Below are 23,840 nucleotides of genomic sequence, written 5' to 3'. Positions count from 1 at the left end.
CTCAAGCAGGCGCCCCAAGAATGGATCAAGGAAAACCAATAAACAATGTGAGCACAAACATGAAAGAAGGCTGGAAAAAAGAACACTTTTCCGACGGACGGCTTGCTGGCGCAGGTGTAATAAATTACGCTTACGTGTGTGAATAAACACACAAAAGAGCATACACAAGCACACGACAAGGCCAAGGGAAAAGCACTTCTTCATCGAAAATTTGTTTGGTCCCCGGAATTTATATATTCGCTTCGGTTTTATATTTTCCAGAAGCCCTTGAGCCCAAGGCTCCTTTCTTTCTCTCGAGACCGCGTCAGTCTCGTTTTCACTGCGAAACGTGACGTTGGGTGTCAATTTTCCCAGCAGGACGTCTCGCCCTCGGAAGATCATAAATTTGCCAACCGGGCTGAGATTGGATTCACTCTTGGGAAATTTTTCGGAGCCGCCAAGCAGTGTGCACGCGCGCGGAAACTTTACCGCTGACTCGTATCCTTTTCACTTCGAATACTTCTTTTCCACTTCAAAGTCAATCATCCAGCGACAACACACACACACACACACACCGTGAACAAGTAAGCGATGACGAATTCTTGGTCTTCTCCAAAGACCAGGGAAAGCATAAATGAAGTTGCCCTTTTCGATTTGGCCCCATTGTTAAGAGAGGAAGAGAGACAAGATACCACGCTGGAGCACATTCCTGTCGCTCGGTCTGATTTGGAAAAGTTCGTTTTAAATGCAATGAAAATAACATCAGCCTCGCCAGGGTGTGTCCTTTTTGGCTTCACCGAGTCTCTCTTGTCCTAACGCGTTCAGAAATTAATAAGCACGACGCAAAATAATTAAGAGCCGAGCTCTAACGAAAAGAATGTTGGCCTTTCTCCTACGCAACTGGCAGAGGGTTGTCTTGGTTTCGAGCGAGAAAATTCCCACCAACATTATGCAGGACTGTAGGCTTATTTTTTAACTAATAGCGTGGAATGTTATCTAGAATTGGGTGTTGAACATTTAAAATGCCCGACAATATCTTGGGTCCTCCTTTTTTATCAATGGAACTCCTTTCCAATTTTGTGTAACAGCTCTTGGCGTTGCCAAATGATGCTTTCAATTTTCCCATTTTACCCCCAAAAAGAATAGTCCATTTAATCTGCACGAAAGAAAACGGAGCTAATCCTCTCCCGGGATGATGGTTTTCTGGCAAACCTTGCAAAACGGCTCAAACTGCACACCTAATCCATCAATCATACAGCCTTTTACAGGTCGAAGGTATCCGCTGTCCGTGACATCGGCAACCGAAAAAGGGATTTTCTCCTTCCCGAAACTCAGGAGGAAGAAAAAACCGAATCTCAAACCGGTTCATTCATTTGGATCGGCATCGGGTGTATTGTTGCCTGTTATAAATTTCCCAGGGCTCAACCTCGAAGACATGATGCAACGTCGGAAAAATCCTTTCTTATCGCCGGTGGCATTTTTAGAAAGATAGACGCCGATGTAAAAGGTTGTCCGAGAACTACGTTTTCTATTCGTTCTTTACGATAATCTTCCCGATGGGTGAAGCTTTTTCGGTTGACGATGATCGTCGTCATGATTGAATTAACGGAGGACCATCACACGGGTCCGGGGAAAGAAAACCAGGGCGAGAAAACAATAATGGGCTACCTTGACGGTTAGATGGATGGATATCGAAAGCTTATCGGGCGAACAAGGGCGCAAGACGATACCTGCGGAAGAAGAAAGGAAGCCGAAAAAGGTAATGTTCTTCGGCGGGAAAAGAAAATCAACAAACTATCCCCAACCTCCTCGAGGCGAAGGAAGTTCTTTATGACCGTGAGCCGTGCCTTAATTTAACCTGACCAGGTTTACCTTTCAGGTTTCTTCACCCCCCGGAACACGGCAGCGAACTTAGGCGCGAGGCACTAGCAACATAAATATTAGATTAGCCGCGTGTAAATATGAGAAATTAAATTGAATTTCCTGTGTGAGGCGAACCCGCGGTCAGCTCAACTCCGAGCCCAGCCGGGGCCTTTCCCAAAGGCGTCATGTGCCAACTGCGCGTGCCTTGGCAACACCTTTCCGCTGGAAAAGTTCGATGCAAGATTAGCCGAAAGGAACCGACGCTGGGTAAATAGCCAGCTTAGCCTGCTTGCTTTTAAAAGACGCTTTAGTAAAAGACGAAGCCCTTCAATGGCCGAAAAAAACCCCGAAGAGGAAACAAACCCACCCAAGAGGGGATGCAAAAACACACACACACACACACCTTGAAGGCATTAAACTTCAACGCTATGCCTTTCGCTGTACTGCGGACAACCCATTTAACCTTTTTCGGGCGCAGCTTTGCCGATTGGTGGATTGCGAACCCGGCGAAGCGTTCGAGCGGAAAAGCGCAAAATACGCAAACAGCCCCCCGCTTCACCCACATCCCGGAACGTCCGCCCGGGGAGTCAACACGCTCTGGTGTAACATTTTAATTACGGAGCGCTTTTTCGCCGAGACTCGAGCAAACGATGACCCAGCTGCCGCCCCTTTGGGTGCGGGGATGTGTTGACATAAATCAGCCGACGGGCACGGAGTGTCCAGGGACTATCTGTCACTACAAGATGGCTACAAATAGCTCCGTTGGCCGTTTTCTTTGCGAACTTCGGTTTCATGACGCACGTGTGTCTTGGTTCGCCTTCCTTTGGTAAAGATGAGCTTTATCTAGGTTAGGGTGTCGGTTGGAAGGACTTAAACCCGCTTCAAGTGTGCTGAAATTGCAGGTTAAATTTTTGACAGCTATTTCTCCTGGAAAGTTTTCCTTCAAAACCATTTCCTGTTCGTTTGAAACGTCCAACCTGACAGCAGCCACGAACGAGTCGTGCAGAGCCTGTCCAATTGTTTCCTTCGCTGCGCTCGCATTTTCCCACGCGATCGAAAAAGGGGCTCCAGCTTGGAGGCTGCTTCCGCAGTGGCGCATAATTCACAGGATCTTATTAGCTGGCATCGGTTTTCTTGCCCCCGGGCCGGAAGGGACGTTTAGCGTTCGGGATACATTTTTTGTGCCTCGCTCTTTATTAAAAACGATAATTCATTAAACGTCCTGCGCTTGTAATATGAGATTTTTCTTCCCTCGAGGCAGTGTGCAACGCTTTCTTCCGCTTGCACGCGAGGAGTTGAAAGTCTGGCCTCGGGAGGAAGAGTCTGCCTGGTGGCTATGCTACCTGACGCTGGTTGCATCGTCTTCGCGACGGGATGGGATGGGGAAACGATTCCCCGGGGGTAATTCCGTCCGACTCCGACGAATATACCTCCAGCTCATGAAGAATGGAACGGAAAATGGATCAAACCTTACCGAAGGGAAAGCTTCCTCGCGTTAGCTCCCAGGTCGCTGGAACCTGATCGTTTTGTTTGCTCCGTGCGCCATCCGCTCGATTCTGGATTGTTGCGAGCTGCCTCTGCACGGGGTTTTGATCGAGTTTTTTCATTTCGTTTTTCCCTGGTTTGTTCTTCAAGAAACGCGATCTTTTCCTTACATTCCTTCTTTTTTGTTGTCCGGCTTCACCCGGGACGTCATATGGTTCCCGCACACTTGCCAGCCCGGCAAGAGGTCCCGGGTAAGGTGTCGAGTTTATGAATATGAGAACAGGAAAGCCATTGGGCTGGAATTAGACTCTTCCATTTCGCTCGGTCCCTTTTCGGTTCCTCGGTTCGTTCTATCACCCTTAACGTCCATCGGCATCGACAGTTGGTCATCTTCGGGCCATGCAGGTTTGATATGTCTCCCCGAGGGCTAAAATTTCTTGAGGTTAAACTGTTTAACCATCGCTCAGCCAGTATGCTCCAGCGACAGCTTTCGGGCGAAGAAATCAAGTTAAAGTCTGCTCTCTCGTGTGCAATCTTGAAATTCGAGATAGCTGGCACTTTTTTCTTTTGCCTTTTCTTTCCTCTGGTGCGTACCAACAAGGTTGAAATTTGAAACAAAAACGACAAACCTGTCGGAAAATAGTCTTTCACAGAATCTCGAGCCAGCCGATTTTCATCTCGAGTGCTGCCAACATATCGGCCAACTGTTACCGCAAGCAATCATAGCACTTGGTCCCGATGGCGTAATCGAGCCACGCGATCTTCCTTTCCCTCCTACTCCTCTGTTCGCTCAGCACACGAGCCAAACATGAGTTTTTTGAGAATCCACTTGTGAGCTTGAGTCAGTTCCTCTTTGTGACCCTAATTAGAGTGCATGTCCCAGCGGTGAGAAGATGAGAATGTTTACTTTTATGATTAGACTTTACTTTTTATGATCTCGCGTCGGGAAGGGGAGTTACTTTCTGGTTTTCAAAACAAAAAATAAAAACGAAAAGAAACGGAAAATAAAATAAATCCGGATCCGACAACAGAAAAAGAATGCTTTAACCAACTCCAGCAGAATCAGATGTCCAATGTGCTAATGGGTGAATAAAAAACCTCACTTAACGATCCCGGTGCTATGTGAACTCAAACACAACCACTCGTACAAGTTCACATATCCCGAACGCGTTCATAATAAAAACATATTCACGGGTCCTAGGTTCTCCCAACGGGCGATAACCACCCCGAATGTGGTGACAGCGAACAGCAAAGACAACATGGCCATAAAACATCATAAAGCTGGTGTTTGAAAAAAAAGAGCCGGGGTTAACGAACAGGAATACCAAACATTTCCCTACAATTACACAACGGATGTGTTTGAGCAAATCTTTCTCGAAAGAGATTCTGGCACCCCGAGGGGTATTTGACTTTATTTTGTGTCTCTTATCGTCCTCCTTCGAACAGGTAAAGGGCAAAGTATGCGTTTTCCCCGAAAAGCCGCGGTGTTAAAAAAGTTCATGGAAACATTTTAATTGAATTAATTAACGTTCAAATGCTTCATTTAAGCCTTTGACAGTTCCAGGTTAAGGTACTCCAAACCACCCTTTCGCGAAGACGCTGTTTTCTTATTTCCGAGAAACCAAGTTGTTGATTTTTATTCTATTCAGAGCGTGTTGGAAACGGTTCATCTAATCGAATGGCAATTGTTTTCCCAGCTGGAACAGTGTGGCATTTCGTACCTCCAGAAACTATTGCAACGAACACGAACACTCCTTTCGAGACGGTGCACTCAAATGGAAAAGTTTTCCACACTGTCACCTTTAAACGACAGCCGACGAGTGGAGCGGACTAGGAATAGAAGCTCGTCCGCTTTCCCAACGGGTTCAAATGGACCCGCAATCATTGTACCCCGTCCCCTCTCTCTCCCCGAGAGGAATACCAATCAATTCCCTCCGAAGCTCCGGGGGGAACCTTGCCGACACTTGCCGATTGCACTCATCGCAAGTCGGATATGGCACGATGGTGGAATTTTAAAACACCTCACGCTGCCAACATTCCCTCCCGACCGGGCCATATGCTTGGGGCCCCTCCCGCCGCACTCAGAATGCCCACTTCTAATGCACAACTTGCACAACGGATCGTTTCGGTCATGCTCCGCTTACTTTGGCCTCAGGGTCCGTAGGAAAATGGTCGAAAACTGGCGCTCTCCGACGTGACCAGACTTGACTAACGCAACCGGAGCTCATCGGAAACGTCCCGGGAACTCCTTGGAGGTCAGTTCTACCATCGAACGGAGCAACTTTATTGCAGTTTTCGGGAGTGTTCTAAATAGCAACAAACGTTGCACGTAAGTTCGGAGCTAGAACAGAAAACAATTTGCCGGGAACTGCATCCCAAAACCGATCGAACTCTAGGAAAACTTTCTCCCTCGAGTGTCTTAAACAGCCGGTGTGTCTTAATCGACCTGTTAACGTTGACACTGTTGGTCCCCCTTTTAGAAAAAAACACACTCAAAACTGAGTTTAAGATCAAAAGTAAAAACCGCTTCTTCGCGAGAGCACTTCCGCACGCCAATTTCACCGACAATCGGGAAAGATCAAAAAGATAAAAGATCGCGTGAAAATGAGATGCGCACACACCCAGGCCGGATCACCGGATCGTGGCCTTTGAAGTGATCAATTTGCACACTCCATTAGCAGGCGAAATCGAGAAGAACCGCGAAAGGTACACACCAACACCGGCGACCTTTGATTTTGAGTTCAGTCCAACATTTTGAAAGTTAAAAAAAATGGACCAATTTTCTCTTAAAGCACACACTCACATGCATGTATAAACATACTCTCCACATTGGAATGTAGCGGAAAAATGGATCCTCTGATGGAATTCAATTCTTTGCGCCGCCAGAAAAGCAAACGAGCTGTCAATAATAGTCGAAGGCCGGGAAGGCGCTAGAAAATGAATAAAACCGTCATGCCAGGTTCGGTGTCAACCCTTTTTTCCCCGATTGGATTATAATACCATCATCATCATCATTATCCTCATCATCATCGTCACCATCGTCACCGCAGACGGTGGAGGGAAATATTTGCTCACATTGATTCGATTGCACCGACGAGCATAAATCACCGATTGATTGAGGGTTACGCTATTTGTCTTGGAGTCTGCCTTGGAGTTTCGCGAGCCGGGGCGAATCGTTCGTTCGTTCGTTTGTTGGTTTTTCCTTTATTTCTCATTTTTACTCACAGCTGTCACCGATCGGTGGCAGATTTATCGAGCAGTAGTTGCGAATAGCACAAGAATTGCTGGCATTTATTTTAGTGGATCAATTTCGATAAAAGCCATCCTGCACCTCGAAGCCACAGAGTGTCAATCACACAATCGGGGGAAGGGTTGAGGAAGGTATGGAAGCATTCGGTCGATGGGGTGTGGGAAAACAATAAATTGGAAACTCAGCCTGCACCAGCATTCCCAGTACCAGACCCAGAGGATATGCATTTTCACGGTGCATGGGGAAAACGAAACGGTGGAAAGTGACACTCGGCACCTAACAACTAGTTTGCGGTACATTACAGTATCGATAATGGCACAAACGCGCGGCTGGGAAAACCAATCGGCTGAAAAGAAACCCATCGCGGAGTGGCGGACAGAACCCACGAGGGAAAAAACCGGTGCTCGCGAAAGTTGATGACATTTTTGCCGTTGCTTTTTCGTTTCCTCCACTAAGCCCTTCTTTGGTGACTGTTTTTGAGCTGCATCGTCCGTTCTCTGGCTGCATTGCGATACCGAACCCCCACCCGGTTTCTCGTTGGTTCCACTTTTCTCCGCTCACTGCAAACTGACTGCAGCGTCAGACTGCAACAACTGCAAAATGCGACGCTGCACTTGCGGATCCTCCCCGCGGATCGGATGGACTTTGTTCGCAGCAAACGACGCGCTCCGTGTGGCAAATGGGAAATTATGATGCAAATTTGCTCCACTCTCTTTTACCGTATTTTTCCCCCGTCTTTCCTCGTAAAGCAAATCTGGGGAAACGGCGTGTTTGTTTCTTGCTTTCGGATTTTGCATTTTACATTATCACGGACCCAGGACAGCTTCCCATCGGCAAGCTCTAATGCTTCCAAGCCGAACCCTGGTAATGATTTTCGGTTGTGTGTTGTTCCTTGGGAAATTGATTTTCCCGCACGGTCGCCTCCAAGCGGAAGCACTTGGACGAGCAGAAACTCTTCAACTCGATCGTAGATTACTCTCCCAAGCCGAAGATTGGCCGTTTCAACCGGGCATCGTGTCACCGGAGGGAAATAGAAACCAACGCGGGATGATTATCGGGAAGCGAAGTTGCATTGGCCTAGGATTACTGCTTCACTTGCAAGCACCTTGAAAGTGGCGTAGGAAGGACACGGTTGGCAACCTTCAACCGGCGAGATGCACTATCGCATGCCAGCAGTGCATGGTCGCCCGGAGCCAAATCGTGTGATTCGGAATCGTGGAGGTAGCAAAGGGAAATAAACCCCCACCGTTTCCACGGGGAGATGCACCGGTATCGGATAAATCGGGTGTGCAGTACGGGGTAGTGAACCTTCGGGCCTGTTTTTAAACGGTAACGGTTCCATCGCGTTCCTTCTAGAATGGGTCTGACTTGCAACTGACCTTTTGCAAACGCTCGCCAAATCGGTGTGAAGTGAAGAGGAAGGAAAAAAACGGTAAACCAATCAGTCGAGGAGGTTTTTCCCGTACGGACGAAGAAAACGCTGGCCCGGCGAACTGTGCCACATCGGCTCGGGTTGAGTGGCCTCCACCGTTGGCGACGTTCCACTCCGAGAGGTCGTGAAGAGTTAGAAAGGTTTTAGCTCGCGAAGACGCTCCACCGGTTCCCGTAAGTCGTGTGTCCGCGGCAGAAGGAGACAGAAACCACGCATCACACGAGCAAACGACCAACGACGACGACGACAGTGCCAAATCACGGTGGGATATCTTTTAAAATTCAGAAAGCATGTTTAACCCGGGGCCAAATCGAGATTGCAATTTTTCCTCGCTACCCGCCCTCCTACTCCGTCCCCTGACACACACTCACTTGTTTCAATACTGCAGGCTTATTTCAATATCATCAACCTTTTCGCTCCTCGAGCCGGTACATTTCCTCCAGTCCCCGAGAACACATCTCTCACCGAGAAAAGGTTAAGAGAGCGCACATCGTCAAGCCGAGCCGAGAAATGTACAGCCCACCTTACGTCGGCAGTATGGAAAACGCGGCCGGTGGAAAAGCTGCACCAAAAGAAAAACTGTTTGTTTATCCTTGGGGAAGTTTTTCCCGTCTCCCCGTTCAATTTTGTTTCAAGTTGGCCATGGTGTACGTGTGTGTTTGTGAGTTGGATGCCTTTTGCTTTTCCTCCTTACCGCGGGGACGGAAAGTTTTCCATTCCGCAAGGTTGGTCGGAAAAATGGCTAGGTCCCGCAAGACTGCAGCACAAAATATGCCCCGACGTAAGGCCGGTTGTGGTTTTGGGGTATTTGTATTTACTTTTTGTTTTGTTTTTTACAAGTCCAATTCCACCCGGAGTGGCCTTTTTTCCGCTCGTCACCCGCAGGTTACGAAGGTTCTGACTTTTTCTAGATTGAGTTCGTTTATTTACATGTGTGTTGTGGGTTGACTCGTGAGCGGTGAGCTGTATTAATAGAATTTAACCGACGTTTTTTTCTGTCTTTTCTTCTTTTTCCAACGCAGGTGAGTGAATGGATGATGGAGGCAATGCAACAGGTTTGACAGGAACCGGGAAAACAGAGTGACGATTGTGATAAGAACCGAGTACATCCGTTTTAATGGAGAGGGAGGTTCCGTGGACGTCGAAGGGTATTTATGCCATGGGCTCAATTTATTGACAGCAAGATGACGCCAACTGCTCGCCCGGACCGCAATTGAACCGATCGAAACGATCCCTTTTCGTGTGTGTGTGCGACACGAGAAAACATTAGCCCACCCGAAATGGCCACATGGAGTTTATTATCTTGGCTCGCCCGAAGACCCCCACTCGACTCGATCTGTACATATTTTTGGCCAAATGTCCACTTTCCGGCAGCAATAACATAAAAGCTAACATACGACCTAATTTAACGAGCTTCGGGTGCCGTTGTGGCTTCGTTATTTGTGTATGAATTTCGGAGTTCGAAAGAGGAGAAAAAAGAACTACATTAAGAAGAAACATACTAAAACCGAACCAAACAAAACATTATCCCCAGGAACGGAACGCTCTCGAAAAAGTTCGCACTAATGTCCCTGCAGAAAGATTATAACTCATAATCCACAGCGGAAAAAGCTGCGAGCGCCTGGCACTCCTTTGACCAGCTTCTGCCGTTTCCGGGCTGGGTGCTGGACCTCCTCCTCCCGTTGCAGAATGGTGCTTCGCTCATGGCCAAAGGCCAAAATAAATAAAACTCCTCCAGTCGCGCAGTACGAACGCATCACAAATGGCGACATTATTCGCCATATTCCACCAACTCTTCGATGAGACTCGGAAGGTTATCAGGAGGATCCTGGTGGTGGTGGGTTGCGGCATTCATTCGGAGAACTTTATTGCCAATATAAAGGCAATTTTTTTCCATTGCAAAGACCGTTGCAGTTAGGAAGTTTGCTGATGGAGGATTGCGACGTGCAGAAGACATTCGGATGCTTGCGGTTTACTGCGCGTTCAAAACCGGCGGGCAACTTTGACTCCCCATCACTAGCGATCCTTAAGAGATTCCTTTTTCCAACTTTTGTACATCGTTTCGCCACTGCATACTTTCTTAAGCTGATCACGCAGAAGACGTCCATCCAAACGCCGTACTCGTCGTTGCACTCCTCCTAATTACAAATGGCAACGTCAAAGCGCTTCTCGGCCATGATCCAGGGACGCACAATCCTCAAAGGAAGAACCTCGCGGAAGGTAACTTCTTGTCGCTTCCTGAGGCGCGGGTTCGCGAGTTTCGACATCCCGAAAGTTTGCCTTTGCTTCCCGCAAGGCAAGACAATAAGAAGACGCTGGAGCGAGGGTTGATGGTGATAGCTGAAAGACACGTCTCGGTCGGTCGTGATGCTGCTGAGATGTTCTTCCCAGATTCCTCCCGCGAGAAGGAAGACCTCTTCGGGCGCAATAAACAACTGAAATAATAATAATTGTCGTGATTTGAAGTCACGTTCTGCAGTACATTAGCATGTTTCGTTTCATCGCCCTTCCATCCCCATTCCTCACCTTCCGGTTGCTTCTCTTTCTTGGTCCGGCGCGGAATTCTCGGTCAGCACTCTTCTGCTTTAATGCTACACCCGTCTTCCAAACGGTGCGGGCATCGTCTTTCACGAGACCTTTCACCACCATCATGCGATACTCATCCCGTGACACCCCAAAAAGCCCCAGGAAAGAGGGGGGTGTTAGTAGGGCACTTTTAATTAAATTTAAAAGAAAACTAAACGAATCGACCCCGGCACTTAAACGCACATGTACAACCGACAGTGCTCCTTTCGAAGGAAAGAAGAAATAGCAACGGAGTGGAAGAAGCAAAAAGAAGCTGCAAACTCGCACGACGAGTGTCGACGGGGTGCGTGGTTTGAGGCGTCGGACCTCGGGCCAGTAACGCGCCACGACGCCGAACTCACCCTAATCTATGCGTTTTTGGATTTATTTCCTTTCTCGCATCCTCCGCCGCACGTTCGTTGAAACTATTCGAAACGCCTATCAAATGGTCCACGTCTTCCCGGGAGACGCTAATGGACGTGTCCGCAATGCGCGGCCCGGGGAGCGACCCGAAATGATAGGGGCGAAGCCGAGAACTTTAAAGCTGAACCACGGGGAAGCGAAGGGAGAAAATAAAAACCCCCTAAAAAGATATATTGTGCGTGATCTGCTCCGTTCCCGCGGGCGGTGTGGCCTTTACCTGCGATAACCCAGCGCCAACTCCAAGCCCAAAAGCCCACGATGAGGGTTGGGCCGGCGTGAACTGTATTAACGACCGCCGCTCGGGATGCTCCCCCGGGTTGGGAGTCGGGAACTGAAATGTGTAGCGACTTGGATTCCTCGATACCCGCAGGAGAGCACGACCTGTTCTCTGAGATTACCCGCAATATTGCGCTTTAATGGTTTTGGTAATCTAACTTTAAATGCTGACTACGTACGTACTAAGGTACTAGGCGAGGTATGGCTGAAGACGGAACCGAGGAAAGATTGAATTCCATTCCGACTATGTCTGACCCTCCAAAAGTCGCCGTTGGACTCATCTCCATTCTTGACGGGCCACGTCATCACTTCACATCTCGGACTTCTTTTTCTTGCAAATTTCTTCTCGAAAAAAACACGTGCCTTTCTCACGAAAAACAACGCCGGAACCGAATAATGTATCAATCCGTCCAATCGCAAAAACCACCTCACGGAATCACGAAACATCTTGTCACCTTGTCCGGGCGGACCGAAGCGATAAAACTGTCAATTACTCGCGTGGCGCTTTTATATGACCGGCCTCGAAAAAGGTAACGACCATCGCCCGGAGACTTTTGTCTTTCCGATCGAAGATTCCGGGTGGGGTCGCGGTGGTGTTTCATCCGATTTTTATGATCCCCGCCCGAGGAGGCTGGACTAACCCCGAGGAAGAACATCACACGTCGATTTATCCATCCATCCACAAAGAGGATAGATCTCTTTCGGCAAATGTCGGCGACGAATCGGATTTTAACGACCGTTCGGTCAAATTAGAGGGTATTCGATTTTCCGGAATAAGACAATCCATCTCCACCTCTTCTCCCACCTTGGGAAACTTGACAACGTAACGCCGCCATTGTAGACACGCAAGGACAACATAAATTAATGTTCATTAGCGGGGCCACGTGCGTTTGCTTTTGGTTTCGCTGGTTTCAGTTCCGGAGAAAAAGTTCACGTTGATTGCGTTGTAAAATTAAGCCATAAGCCTTAAGCGATTTCGAAACGTGCACCTGCCTTCGTTGGCGTTCCGAACCAGGCCGTGCCGGAGGAGGGTACTTGGAAAGGGGTCGTGCTTTTACGCCATTTTCTAGCCAACTTTTGAAGGGAAAACACGATCTATGAGACACGAGACTGCATGATTTCGATGAGCTTATGTCGGCGTATAGAACATCTTCGAGGGTAGAGATTCTATCGAAATGTGCATGTTTTTCTAATGACTCTCTCCTTCATCGTCGCTTCCTTCACCGAACGAACAAACGAAAGCTACGAAAGATGAGTTCTCGCAAGATAAGACACGCGACCTCGCCGAAAACACAACCGCGAGTGAACGGAGCGTCGAGGACTTTTCGTCGACGAGAGGAAAGTTTGTTCAGTTCCGCGAAATTCTGGTCTGGCAGCGAACTTGTATATGGGTGTGTTTGCACGAGCAAAAGGTGGCGCCCGGTGCCGTATAATTTACTGTGTGAAGTTTTTAACGAGTTTTTAAGAGCCACTCATTTTCGTGCGCAACCATCGTCGCGTTTCTCAAGCGGTTCGAGTGGAGGAGATTTCAGGGAATCGAGCTGCTTTCTAGAGGTGATGGTGGTTTGTCTTTATTTAGTTTTTTGGCAGAGGGGAAGAATGTTTCTGCAAACTTTTCTATTCGATCTATCTCTAACATGGAGGCCTAACTCATGCTTCCGTGCTTAGTGTGCATAAATGGCTAATCCTGGCAAAACTTCACAACCGCAAAGGACCGAAACATTTCTCCTATTTTGTGACAAGCGGATTCTATTCCAAAAACGTTCACGGTTAGGTTTTTGGGCTGCGGAATATTACGAAAAACATAACCCAGTTCATTGGAGGTTCAAAAAACAACGCGAGGAATTCATGACCAATCGTCGAAACCGCATTCGACGGATGAATCAGACCCTTAACCGGAAGAATCCTTTTCCTTTGTTTTTTGTCGATTTGATTCCTGATCGATCGAAACATCTCTTCACAAATTCCTCCTAATTAGAATCGTTTCGCATCAATAACAAATAGTTCCGGGGAAATCCGTCCCTCCCAAAAGTGAAACAAAAAGAACCGTTTGGTTACAATTTGGTTTCCAATTAGCGGCTGATTGGTGACCAATCGATGACCACCGAAAAGCTACTGAATTTGTATGGCTTTGCCCTTAAGTTCGACCGAAATCAGGCTCTAGGAAGACGTTTGAGGCGATGCAAAAACATTTATATCACCTCGTGCCGACGTGCTCTGTTGCTAATCGAATGGGATTTCCCGAAACACAATCGAAAGAAAGGATGCATGAGCCCAAAAACAATCGTCATGCCAATAACACAACACATTGCTCAACCAGGCCAATCATTATTTTGTATCATCGGCCCGGAATGCAGCAAAACCGGGAACGTTTTTCGGGATCAACCCTCCCGACATTCCTCTCCCTCAACTCGAGCATCGAGCGTGTGCAAGATTGCACTAATTGACTGGAGTTTCGCTTTCGCACATGCTTCCAGTTGTCGGTGGCGCGCGAATGCAATGCGATGCGAATGCATTCTCGGAAGCGGTCCAGAAGGAAAACCCATCGAACCAATGCCGCCAACGATGGATCGTTCGTGGTTCGCTTCGTACTGGCGATGGCTGGAGGGTAAACCATACTAAACCAAAAACACCAAACCAAAATGCCACACAATTATGCCACAGCACAGAATAAAGATTCCCATCGGGAACGGACGAGATTTGTTCTATCGTGCCAATTAGATCATGCTAATTTCAAACCAACTGGAAAGATGCAACATAAAATGATACTTTTTGCTCTTTCGCTCGCGGCCATTCTGGGAAAATCAAAACCTTATCCTAATGCCACAGACACGCAGTGAAATTCTCAAAACGATTCGTCGGATGGCAACCAAAGGCAAACTCCAGATACGATTATCTTTCTCAACCCAATGTTTTGAAATAAAATCTTCGTCACGACAAACTCGAAGCATATTGAGCTGCAATTCATGTAATTAGAAAAAGTTGGCTATTCGGAACTGATCATTTTTCATTGAAAAAAAGTTGCAAAGATGCAGACCCGAATTGAATAACTTTCCCATCGGAGTGTTGTGTCACCAGCCTCGAGGGAAAAGGTAAATATTTGTAAACAGCCGGTCAAAGACTTTTTTCCTACGCAACCCAAAACCGAAAAGGCCATAAACTTTTGTCGGTTTCTCCCTTTTCTCACTGAACGATGTTTAACTAAAAAAAAGAAAAATCAATTTCCTGACGAAAGTTCATGCGATGCGTGTCCTTTCTACCTGCTGCCACCTGAGGCAATACTTTTCTTGGCCAGAACGGAGGGGACAGGACCTTTTATGCCACATCCAAACGTCCGTAAAATCCGATCGATCGATCAACGAAAAGCATAAAACACGATCGCCGAAATACTGTGCGTAAATGGAAATGGTTTGCGATCCGAACCCCGTCGGAACAATCAATCGAGGGAAGAAACAGGCACAACTTTTCACTTTCGTTGTGTTTGATATAAATCTTTCCGTTTGTTGTTGTTGTTGCTCTGTTAGCTAATAGAAAGAAGGAAGAATCACCAAGCCTGAAAGGTATTTCAAACTCACCATTCAACGCCGACGAAAGCCGAAGACGAAACCCGATAATACCCGTGTAGCATTACCATTTAACCAGAAATGTCACCGTGTAAAGGCAAGAAGGTGGTCGTTCCGTGAACGCTGGCTCGGAATCGAATCCGCGCAGCCAACAGTCGAAGCGTGAGAAAATCGTTTCCTCCACGGCGTACGATGGGCATCTTCCACCTCCTCATCAGAGCCGGGCATCCAACATCCATTTGGCATACATTCTATTCCACTTCGAACGCTTGAGGCAGGAGGCCGAACGAATGGAATGGTTGGTGGGGCCCTCTTGTTGAGGGAAAAAACGACTCGTAGTAAACGGCAAACCGCGTGGAAGGTATTTTCCTACCCGCGAAGCTGTTTGCAGCATTGGTTTCTCATTCAATACCGAACGAGGGAACGAGGAGATCCATACTCGCGATCGCGCCTGGTGATCACTTTTTCCTACCTTTTATTTCATATTTTATTTAACGCCAGGAGAACCTGCGCGAGCTGCTGGTCTGCTTGGAATTATTTTTAAAAACCTCCCCACCAACCCACTCGACCTTCCCTACCGTTTCGGTGTAAAGTTGTTGATGGGCTGCCTCATCTCTTGCCTTTCCCTAGGGTTATTATTTCTTCGCTCCCATCGATGACCATCTGGCGGCCGCGTTCGGAATTCCGCGATTGCGCACTACCATAATCAGAAGGCTGCTCTCTGCTGCCATCTCTGCCTAATCATTCATTGATCGAATCTCGGTTCGTTCACTTCAGCCTCAGCATCTGTGCATCGGTGCGTCGGGCCAATGGCAGGGACCACAGTGGTTGAGCGAGTATGGATTTTGTAATCAAACCTGTACAGCGCCATTTACAAGACGAACGACCGATGTGGTTGATTGATTCCTTTTTCTACTCTCAATTTGCATCGGGTCGTCTCATCGTCCGGCCGTTTGTTGGCATTTATTTGAACGGTGGCTCCATGCCTTCCACAACGAACGTGCATTTAAGCGAAGGTACAACCTCAAGCAAGATAAAAAGGGAGAGAGGGACCACAAAATCCATTTCAATACGATTTTTGATTTGATTTTCCAACGCAAGGCCCAAACCTTCGTCATCGCCGTAGCACTTGTCCTCGAACCGTAAGGCACAAGGGAAAACGCAAAGACAAACCATACAACGGAGAAAACAAAAAACATCATAAACCACATAAACGCAGCATCACCGCAACACGCCGGTTCCCTTCACCTGTCCTCGCCATCCCTAAAACCCCGCGGAGGGTTCGAGTTCGGTTTGTTCCTACCGTTTGTTTATTTCACGCTGGCTGCTGCCTTTAGTTTTTTTTTATTAATTGTTGTTTTTGTTTTCTTCACCATTTTGTGTGTGTGTGTGTTTACCCTCGGCCACTCGAAAGTTCAAGCAACCGCGGCGGGTTGTTCTGGCACGGTTTCACGTGTGATTTAGAATTTGGAGGTTCCTTAATGTTTTGTTTTCAAGTAGTCAAACAGAACGGTCCGAAAAACAAAACCACGCTTGCGCACACACAAGACTTCAACAGGTGGTCAAGAGAGGAACCTGCGTTTTGAATTTATTTTATTTTATTTATTTATTTCCCTCTCTCGCTCGCTTCGTTCAATCCATCTTTTGTCGTTACCTTCGCCGACCCAGGGGAATGGGTAAAGGGAAATTAGAAAGCATAAGTCGGTCCCTTGATGCTTGAGATACACTCGACAATGCGACTGGCAAAGTGGCGACCGGTCGGTGTTGACGTTGTCGTCTCTCGGTTGCTTTCCCATTATGCGCAACGCGCATAATAAGGCAGATTCACTCGTCCTCTCCACTCTTCCTCCTTACACCCGCCGCTCGCATCCCGATGGTGAATGTCAAAGGATTGCCTTTTTCGTTGCTACCGTCGTCTCCTTTGCGCGCAGTTTAGCCTATTCCAAATCGGGTCAAACACAATAAATTTTGCTCTCCCCCCTTCGGGCGATGCACGTTTTTGCGCAACCGAAGGAGGGCTCGATCGAGGAACTTTAAAGCCCTTACCACCACACAGACACACTTATAGCTAAGCTCAGCTAAGACGCGCGCTGGGAAACTGTCTCGTTTGCGCGCCCGACGAAGCAGTTGAATTTATCTTCTCCCCCTCGCCTTGACAGCGACATCGTGAGTGCGGGCTTTGCAGGCGAAACAAGTTTTGCGCTTCTTCGACGACGGCCTTCCCGTCTTCTCCCCATCCCGAGGATTGAGGCAGGAGCAAAGTCTCCCCCAAGCATCGAATGATGAATGCCCTTTTCAATTTAACAGCATCAGCAACTCCGGGCTAGATGGATGATGATCGGCTCGGTGGGTGACTGCGACTTCTCGCGAGGAGTTTCGCTGCTCTGGGAACGACGATCGCGGGACTTAGGAAAGGTCGCACGCCAACCACGTTACCGGACCAGCTAACAGCTGCAGTCGATTTGACTTTATTTGCCGAATTATAAAACCAACCGCCAACTGACAATTGTGATTGGGATCCTTCCTTTTTTCTGGCTTGGTGCCGCGAAGCAGCTGCATCCGTCCGCTGGCAGATGATTGCTCTATAATCACGACCGGCGTGGAACGATTGGCACACGGCAAAGCCATTGGCGCACGGAGAGAGAAACAAAAGTAAATTTAATGCATATTAAAATTCAACCCGTGCATTTGTACGACCAGGTGGAAGTGAGCCCCGAAGTTCCCGATTTGGAGCCCGTCCGGAAGAAGCTGGTCTAGATCGTTCGCTGCTGTCGGATGTTGCATCTTCTTACTCCGGAGGCTGAAGATCGCGCACATGCTTTCGAAGCGAAAGTGCGAAGAACCGAACCAAAACACAAACCAAACGAATCCAGAGATCCAAAACATACAGCATAAAAGAATCTGGAGGACGCACCGAAACAAAGTATCCGATAATGCCGTGACACACGCGAAACGCAAGGTGGAAAAGAAAGAGCCCGAAAAACGGGGCCACCTGTCGGTCGGTAAATGGTGCGCGCATCCCGAATCTTCCGCCGCCGGGCGAGCATGAATAATTAAGATCGAAGAAACGATAGACCGTGGCACACAAACTCGAGTCTTGCGCAAGCGAGTTTGAGTTTGAAAACCGATTTGACCCCACGCACATTAACGAAGAAGGTGGACGCAGATTGACAACCAGAAGAAAACGGTCGAGATGCATGCAGAAAAGCCTCAAGAAACAACACGAAAAAATGTGCGACCTCACTTTCCATTCCGGTCGCACCGGCGTCGGCGTCGGCGTGCGGATCGATCGGTTGTCATCCGTTTGGGTTCGAATATGCGCGCGCGTCCGCTAATGGATACCCATTAGAGAAACATATGCGCATATGTGATCAGTGGGGGTCAGGCGGGGTGTGGAAATCGATCTTTCCAAACCGATCGATCACTGGATTTTTTTATGGTTTTATTCCCTCCTCGTATGCTCAAAGACAGACGGGCCAAAAAATTGTGATGATGATGATGATATTCGTCGACCGAAAAGAAATGGAAAAGAGTCTGATGAGTCGCTCTTCTTCTTCGCCTCTTCATGTTGGCACCGGTGTGCAGAAGGTCATTATGAAATTTTCGCACAATTACGATTGCCCAACGTGTTTCGATCGAGGTAGAAGAAAAAACAACCCACCGACCCACGGTTCCAAATGTCGGTCACCGGTCGGGTGCGAAGGCACCGACTTCATTTGGATGGCGCTTTAGAATTGGAAGGGATTTCTTGCCATCTCACCTTGAGAAGACGCTCTCACTTTCTGTCCACCAACGTCGGACGATCGTCTTGGCGCGCAGGTCCGCCATTCAATTATTGCGACGAGGCGTTTGTGGCTGAGATGACGCGGTTTTATTTTCTCCCTCTTTCTCATCGGTAATCCTCCCTTGCGGGGGTTGTGTAAAGCTGTTTAACCTTTCCGTCGACCGCGCAGATGATGTTGAAATGTTCATCCCGGCCATATAATCTCGCTGCCACAAGCCTAACGAGCCTAACGATGCCCTTTTCTCTTCTGCCTTTTCTCTTCCAGATCATGCTAACGTCGGCTTCGCAGTACCTGTTCAATGCGCTCGATAGCCGCGTGTACTTCGGCGAGGTGTCGGTGATACTGCCGAACCACTGGCCGCAGTCCTGCATCCCGTACAATCAGACGCGAACGTCGGCGAGCGGCGAAACGGCCGACGTAACGATCCGGCCGCAAACGAAGGCGGAACCATCGATCTGGACGCAGCAGTACGCCGGCTGCGGGGAGGCGGGCGAGCAGATCTACATCGACCCGGACATTCTGGGGCGGGAAACGATCTGGCGGGAGTTTATCCGCGAGTGGGCCAAGTACCGCTACGGAGTGTTCGATGAGATCGGGTACGATCGGGATCCGGTGTATCCGCGGTGTTACATCAACGACGAGCACAAGGTGAAGCTGACCGGCTGTTCCGACGCACCGGTGAACGATGAGGGACTCTGCGGCAGTCCTTCGTCTCCAGTGCCCGTTCCGTACAACATCAGTCGCATCTTGGACCCAAATGCACGCACCAGTATCATGTTCGCGGCGGAATCGAAGAGTGTTACCATGTTCTGCGACGAAGGCACTCACAATCGGTACGCACCGACCAAGCACAACCAGCTTTGCGACCGCCGTAGCACGTACGATGTCATCCTCAAGCATTCCGACTTTGCGCCTCAGAACCAGATGGAGTTCAACCCGTCGGTGATCATCAACACGGTGCCAAAGTTTAGCTACAAATCGCGCAAGCTCACTCGCTACGTGATCGTGATCGGTCAGACGTTTGTGATGCGCGAGCGGGAAACTTGGAGCTTCCTACGCCGAGCTATTCGGAAGTGGATCGTCTATGACCTACCGGCGACGAAGACTGAGATCGGAATCGCGCTAGCGAACGACACGGCCACGTACGACATGCTACCGATCACTTCACTGCAGATCGAGAAGAACAAGGACCGGATCGCATCGTTTATCCCGTACACCTCGAGTGACCTGAACCGCCCAACGTGTCTCAGCTGTGGCATCTCCGATGCGATTCACATGCTTAATGAGCAGACACGCCACCACGGACCAGCAAGTTCGGTCATACTGGTGATCGCACCCGGTATGGATATCGAGCATGAGTCGTTGGCACGATCGGCGCGTGCTTCCAAGATCCGCATCGCTACCATCAACTACCCGATCGTGGAACCACGCCGACCCCTGGATGCGCTGGCACACGAGACGGGTGGCAGTGCCTACTCGGTGTTCGAGTGTCGCGACAACTCGGAAAAGTCTCTGGTAAGCACCTACTTCGAGATGTCGAGCGCACTGTACAACATCGGCAAGCAGTACTACGAGGGTAATCGAAACGAGTTCCCGGTTGAGATCTTCCGGCGGGTACTGGTCGACTCGGTGGGCGAGACGAACTCCCAGCGAAGCAGCCGTACGGTCACCGGAAACTTCATGCTCGATCCCTTCATGGGTCCACCGGCCGAATTCTTCATCTACGTGCACAACTCCGAGAATCCGCTCGTCTCCAACGTGCGTCTCACCAACCCCAATGGCATCGTATACGCATCGATGAGCGATGCGCGGGCCTCGGTCCGGCAGCTATCCCTGCTGGCCACCATCAACGAGACCGGCATCTGGAACTACTCGATCGAGCGCTTCCAGGGTAATCCTCAGCCCCACTACGTGCAGGTGATCGCAACACCACGCTCGAAGTATGCTCCGGTCATAACGGCACGCGCCTGGGTTCACCGAGGAAAGGCCGGAGGTCCGATGGTGGTGTTTGCCGAGGTCAAGAAGGGTGACCTGCCAGTAGTGTCGGCGCAGGTGGAGGTGGCGGTTACGAAGCTGGAGCGCATCTGTGAGCGTTTCCGAGAGCCTGCAGCGGCGGCCCAGGGAAGCGAGCGGTTTGTCTTGCTGGACACAGGTGCTGGAGATCCGGACATTACGAAGGGGGATGGTGTGTACTCGCGGTATTTCAACGCGGACGAATTCGGTGGCCCGGGAACCTACCAGCTGGAGGTGACGGTCAGCGATCGAGGAAACACGGCCTATACTCTAGCGGATGGTGCTAGTTACAGTAAGTATCTTTTTCATTCACGCCATTACGAGAAAACTCCCCGTGGAAATGTTTCTAACAAACCTTCTTCTTTTCCTCTTTAGCCACATCGTCCAGTGTTCAGCCGGGACGTTGCTGTGGTAGTTCCGTGCCCATCCCGCAAAAGCAATCGCTGGACTCGTTCGAACGCATCCTTCCTCCGATGACGGTGTTCGTCAGCCAGGCGGATCTCGTCAATGCGGCTAAGGTTCCCGTCGGTCGCATCAGCGATCTCAGTGCGGACGTCGAAGGCATGAAGGTACGGCTCAGCTGGACCTCACCCGACATGGGCGGCAAGAACGTGGCCCGGTACGAGGTGAAGTACGCCACCACGATCAAGGACATCGTGGACAACTTCGATACGGCGGCCGTCCTGTGGCATCACGACACTCCGTTTACTTTCTCGATCGGAGAAGGAAGTGAGTTTACGATGAACATCACCCACGAGCCGCATCTGTTCGGCCAGATTCTCTACTTCGCGGTACGCCCCTACGCTACCCTCACGAAGGACGCTGAGCCGGGTCCGATCTCCAACTATGTGCGTGCGTTTGTAACGAAACCTAAACCAACGACCCTTTACCCACCGTCGAGCACCGGGGGTACGGAGAGTTACGATTCGATCTGGTCGTCGTATGATGGCATAGCGAAGAATGGCGATGACAGTATGGATATCATTCCGAGGATCGCTAAAACGATGGATCTCGGGCCAGAGTTGATTCTCCCCATTATTGCCGGTATCATTCTGTTGCTAGCACTTATCCTTATCTACTGTTGGTTCTGTGTGGTGAAGAAACGGCACGACACACACGACGACGAGCAGAAGAAACCCATCAAGTCGTTCAAGAGCGACACCAAACTAACGTCAAGCCATAGTGTGATCGTAACGGCCGCCACCAACGGAGGAGCGGGTAATGGTTCGTCACCGTCGTCTAATTCTACCACGTCGTCTTCCTCCTCGCCGAACCACCACGGACACCAACCAGGTCAGACGACACTGCCTCAGTCGAACTCCTACGATCTCGGACACCTTGGCGATCATCAGACGGTTGGCATTCCGACCATCTACAACATCGACGACGATGTTCTGCTGGCCAAGAAGCGTTACAGTGCCGTCATAAACATGGGTCCACCGACGCACCCAATGGAACAGCAGCTGATCGAGGAACTGAAGCAACAGCAACACATCATCGACACGCAATCGTTCATCCTACCGAACCACCATGGCTCGGGGGGGATCCCCGGGGTGGTCAATGGGAATGGCAACAGTCAGAATAATAACAATTGCAGTGTCAGCATCATCTCAACCACTTCCAACAACACCACGCTGACGCGAACGTACAACCCGAATGCGGCACCCGGCACGATCATGGTTGGAGGTCGCACCCTCAGCCCGTACGAGTCCTGGTCTGCGTCACAACTCCTCCAGGAGCACGAACAACATCAGCAGCAGCATCAACACGCTCCCCGCCGCCATAGTCCACCCCTGATCGACGATCTCATCGACAACAATGTGGTTCAGCAGCCATCGTTCTACGGTCAGCAACAGCAACAGCCGCTGATCGGTGGCGGTCAACCGCTGCACCCCCAGCACATGCTCGGTCAGTCCGGTCAGCCCGACCAGATGTCGCTGCTCAACAACAACCACCTGAACGAGAACGGTTCGCCACCGGTGCCACCACTTCCGATCTACACGACCAGCCCGAGCGGAGGCGTCCCCGTCGGTAACACGACCTCGTACGTGTACGGCCAAAGCCACCACGGATCGTCGGTCAGCTCGGTCAACAGTGGGCTCGGAGGCTCGCTGCAAAACGGTGGGGCCACCATCGGCAATACCGACACAAAGAAGCGACGCAATGTGACGATGGTCTAAGCCGGTTCACTTGTGTTCCAAAGAATACGGTCGCGTATTCGTCGTGTAAAGTGCGAACTAGTCAACGCCATGGAGGATTTCGTTATACACAGCTTTTTCTCATTTCACCATTTTGTTTCGGAATGGCCAGTGCCAACCAGGGCGAACGCTTTCTGGACTTTTACTTTAAGCAAGCGACAAGAGGATTTGGCGCCAGTAGCTTTTTTTACGTTTCTTTAAACTCAACTCCCCTTTGACTCCGGGGTTGCCCAAGGTCGTAAGGCTGCAAAGTATAAAGTGATAAGAAGTAAATCATCTGGAGCTTATGGTTAAGAAAAGTGTAGCGGGAAAGAGTAAAAGGATACACTTACTAGAGGTGTTGACAGAGAATACTGGCGGTAAAAGAAGTTCCCGCGAATTGTAGATAAATCAATCACGTGGCATTAATAGAACGAAAAAGAACGAAATATCAAAGAACGGATTAAACACGTAGCTTAACGGTTGCACCAAATAAACCAATCAAAACACCTTCTAAAGTACACATGTACACATGTACTTTAGTAGATATACAAATGGCCAGCAGCAAATCGGAGGAATTTAGCGAAGATGAGCATTTACGGGGGATCCACGTTCGGTGGTAGCTTTACACGCCCAACGTAAGGCAAGAATTATAGTGGCATTACAATGAGAATCGAAATCTTAAGTCTGAACGATGAGTGTGCGTGTTTGCATGTGTGTTACGAAACCAGGACCGAGTGGCCAGTTTTTACATTTGTTTTCCTCACACACACACATACATAAGAACACAGGAATAGGACATCGACATTGTTCTTTCGATTGTTTGCGAGCAAGATATTTTAGGAGAAAAGATTTCTAAGCCCAAAAAAAGGAGAGCAAAACGCGAACCGGGTGCGCGCTGTGACTGTGTGTACATATGGGGAGGTTTTCCAGGGAATGGTAGACATTTAGTTCCGGCATGCTGTACATTGATTGATTTTGCAACTAAGAGAAAGAATACTACTAGACCTAAGCGCGTATCGAACGGAT

The 23,840-nt window shown here is 49.2% G+C and overlaps 1 protein-coding gene across 1 annotated transcript in view; it reads left to right on the top strand.

Moving 5' to 3' along the window:
- LOC131259408 (calcium-activated chloride channel regulator 1-like) overlaps positions 1-22,814 on the top strand; it is a 48,025-nt gene extending 25,211 nt beyond the window's left edge. Inside the window, exons 2-3 of the mRNA XM_058260891.1 lie at positions 18,886-20,926; positions 21,010-22,814. Of these exons, the coding sequence (XP_058116874.1) occupies positions 18,886-20,926; positions 21,010-22,814 (3,846 nt within the window). The remainder of the gene's footprint in view (positions 1-18,885; positions 20,927-21,009) is intronic.
- Positions 22,815-23,840: the final 1,026 nt, after the last annotated feature.

This window comes from Anopheles coustani, chromosome 3 (genome assembly GCF_943734705.1).
Source record: "Anopheles coustani chromosome 3, idAnoCousDA_361_x.2, whole genome shotgun sequence".
NCBI lineage: Eukaryota > Metazoa > Arthropoda > Insecta > Diptera > Culicidae > Anopheles > Anopheles coustani.
Note: the sequence above shows the minus strand (reverse complement) of the source record. Positions and strands in the feature narration are given on the sequence as shown.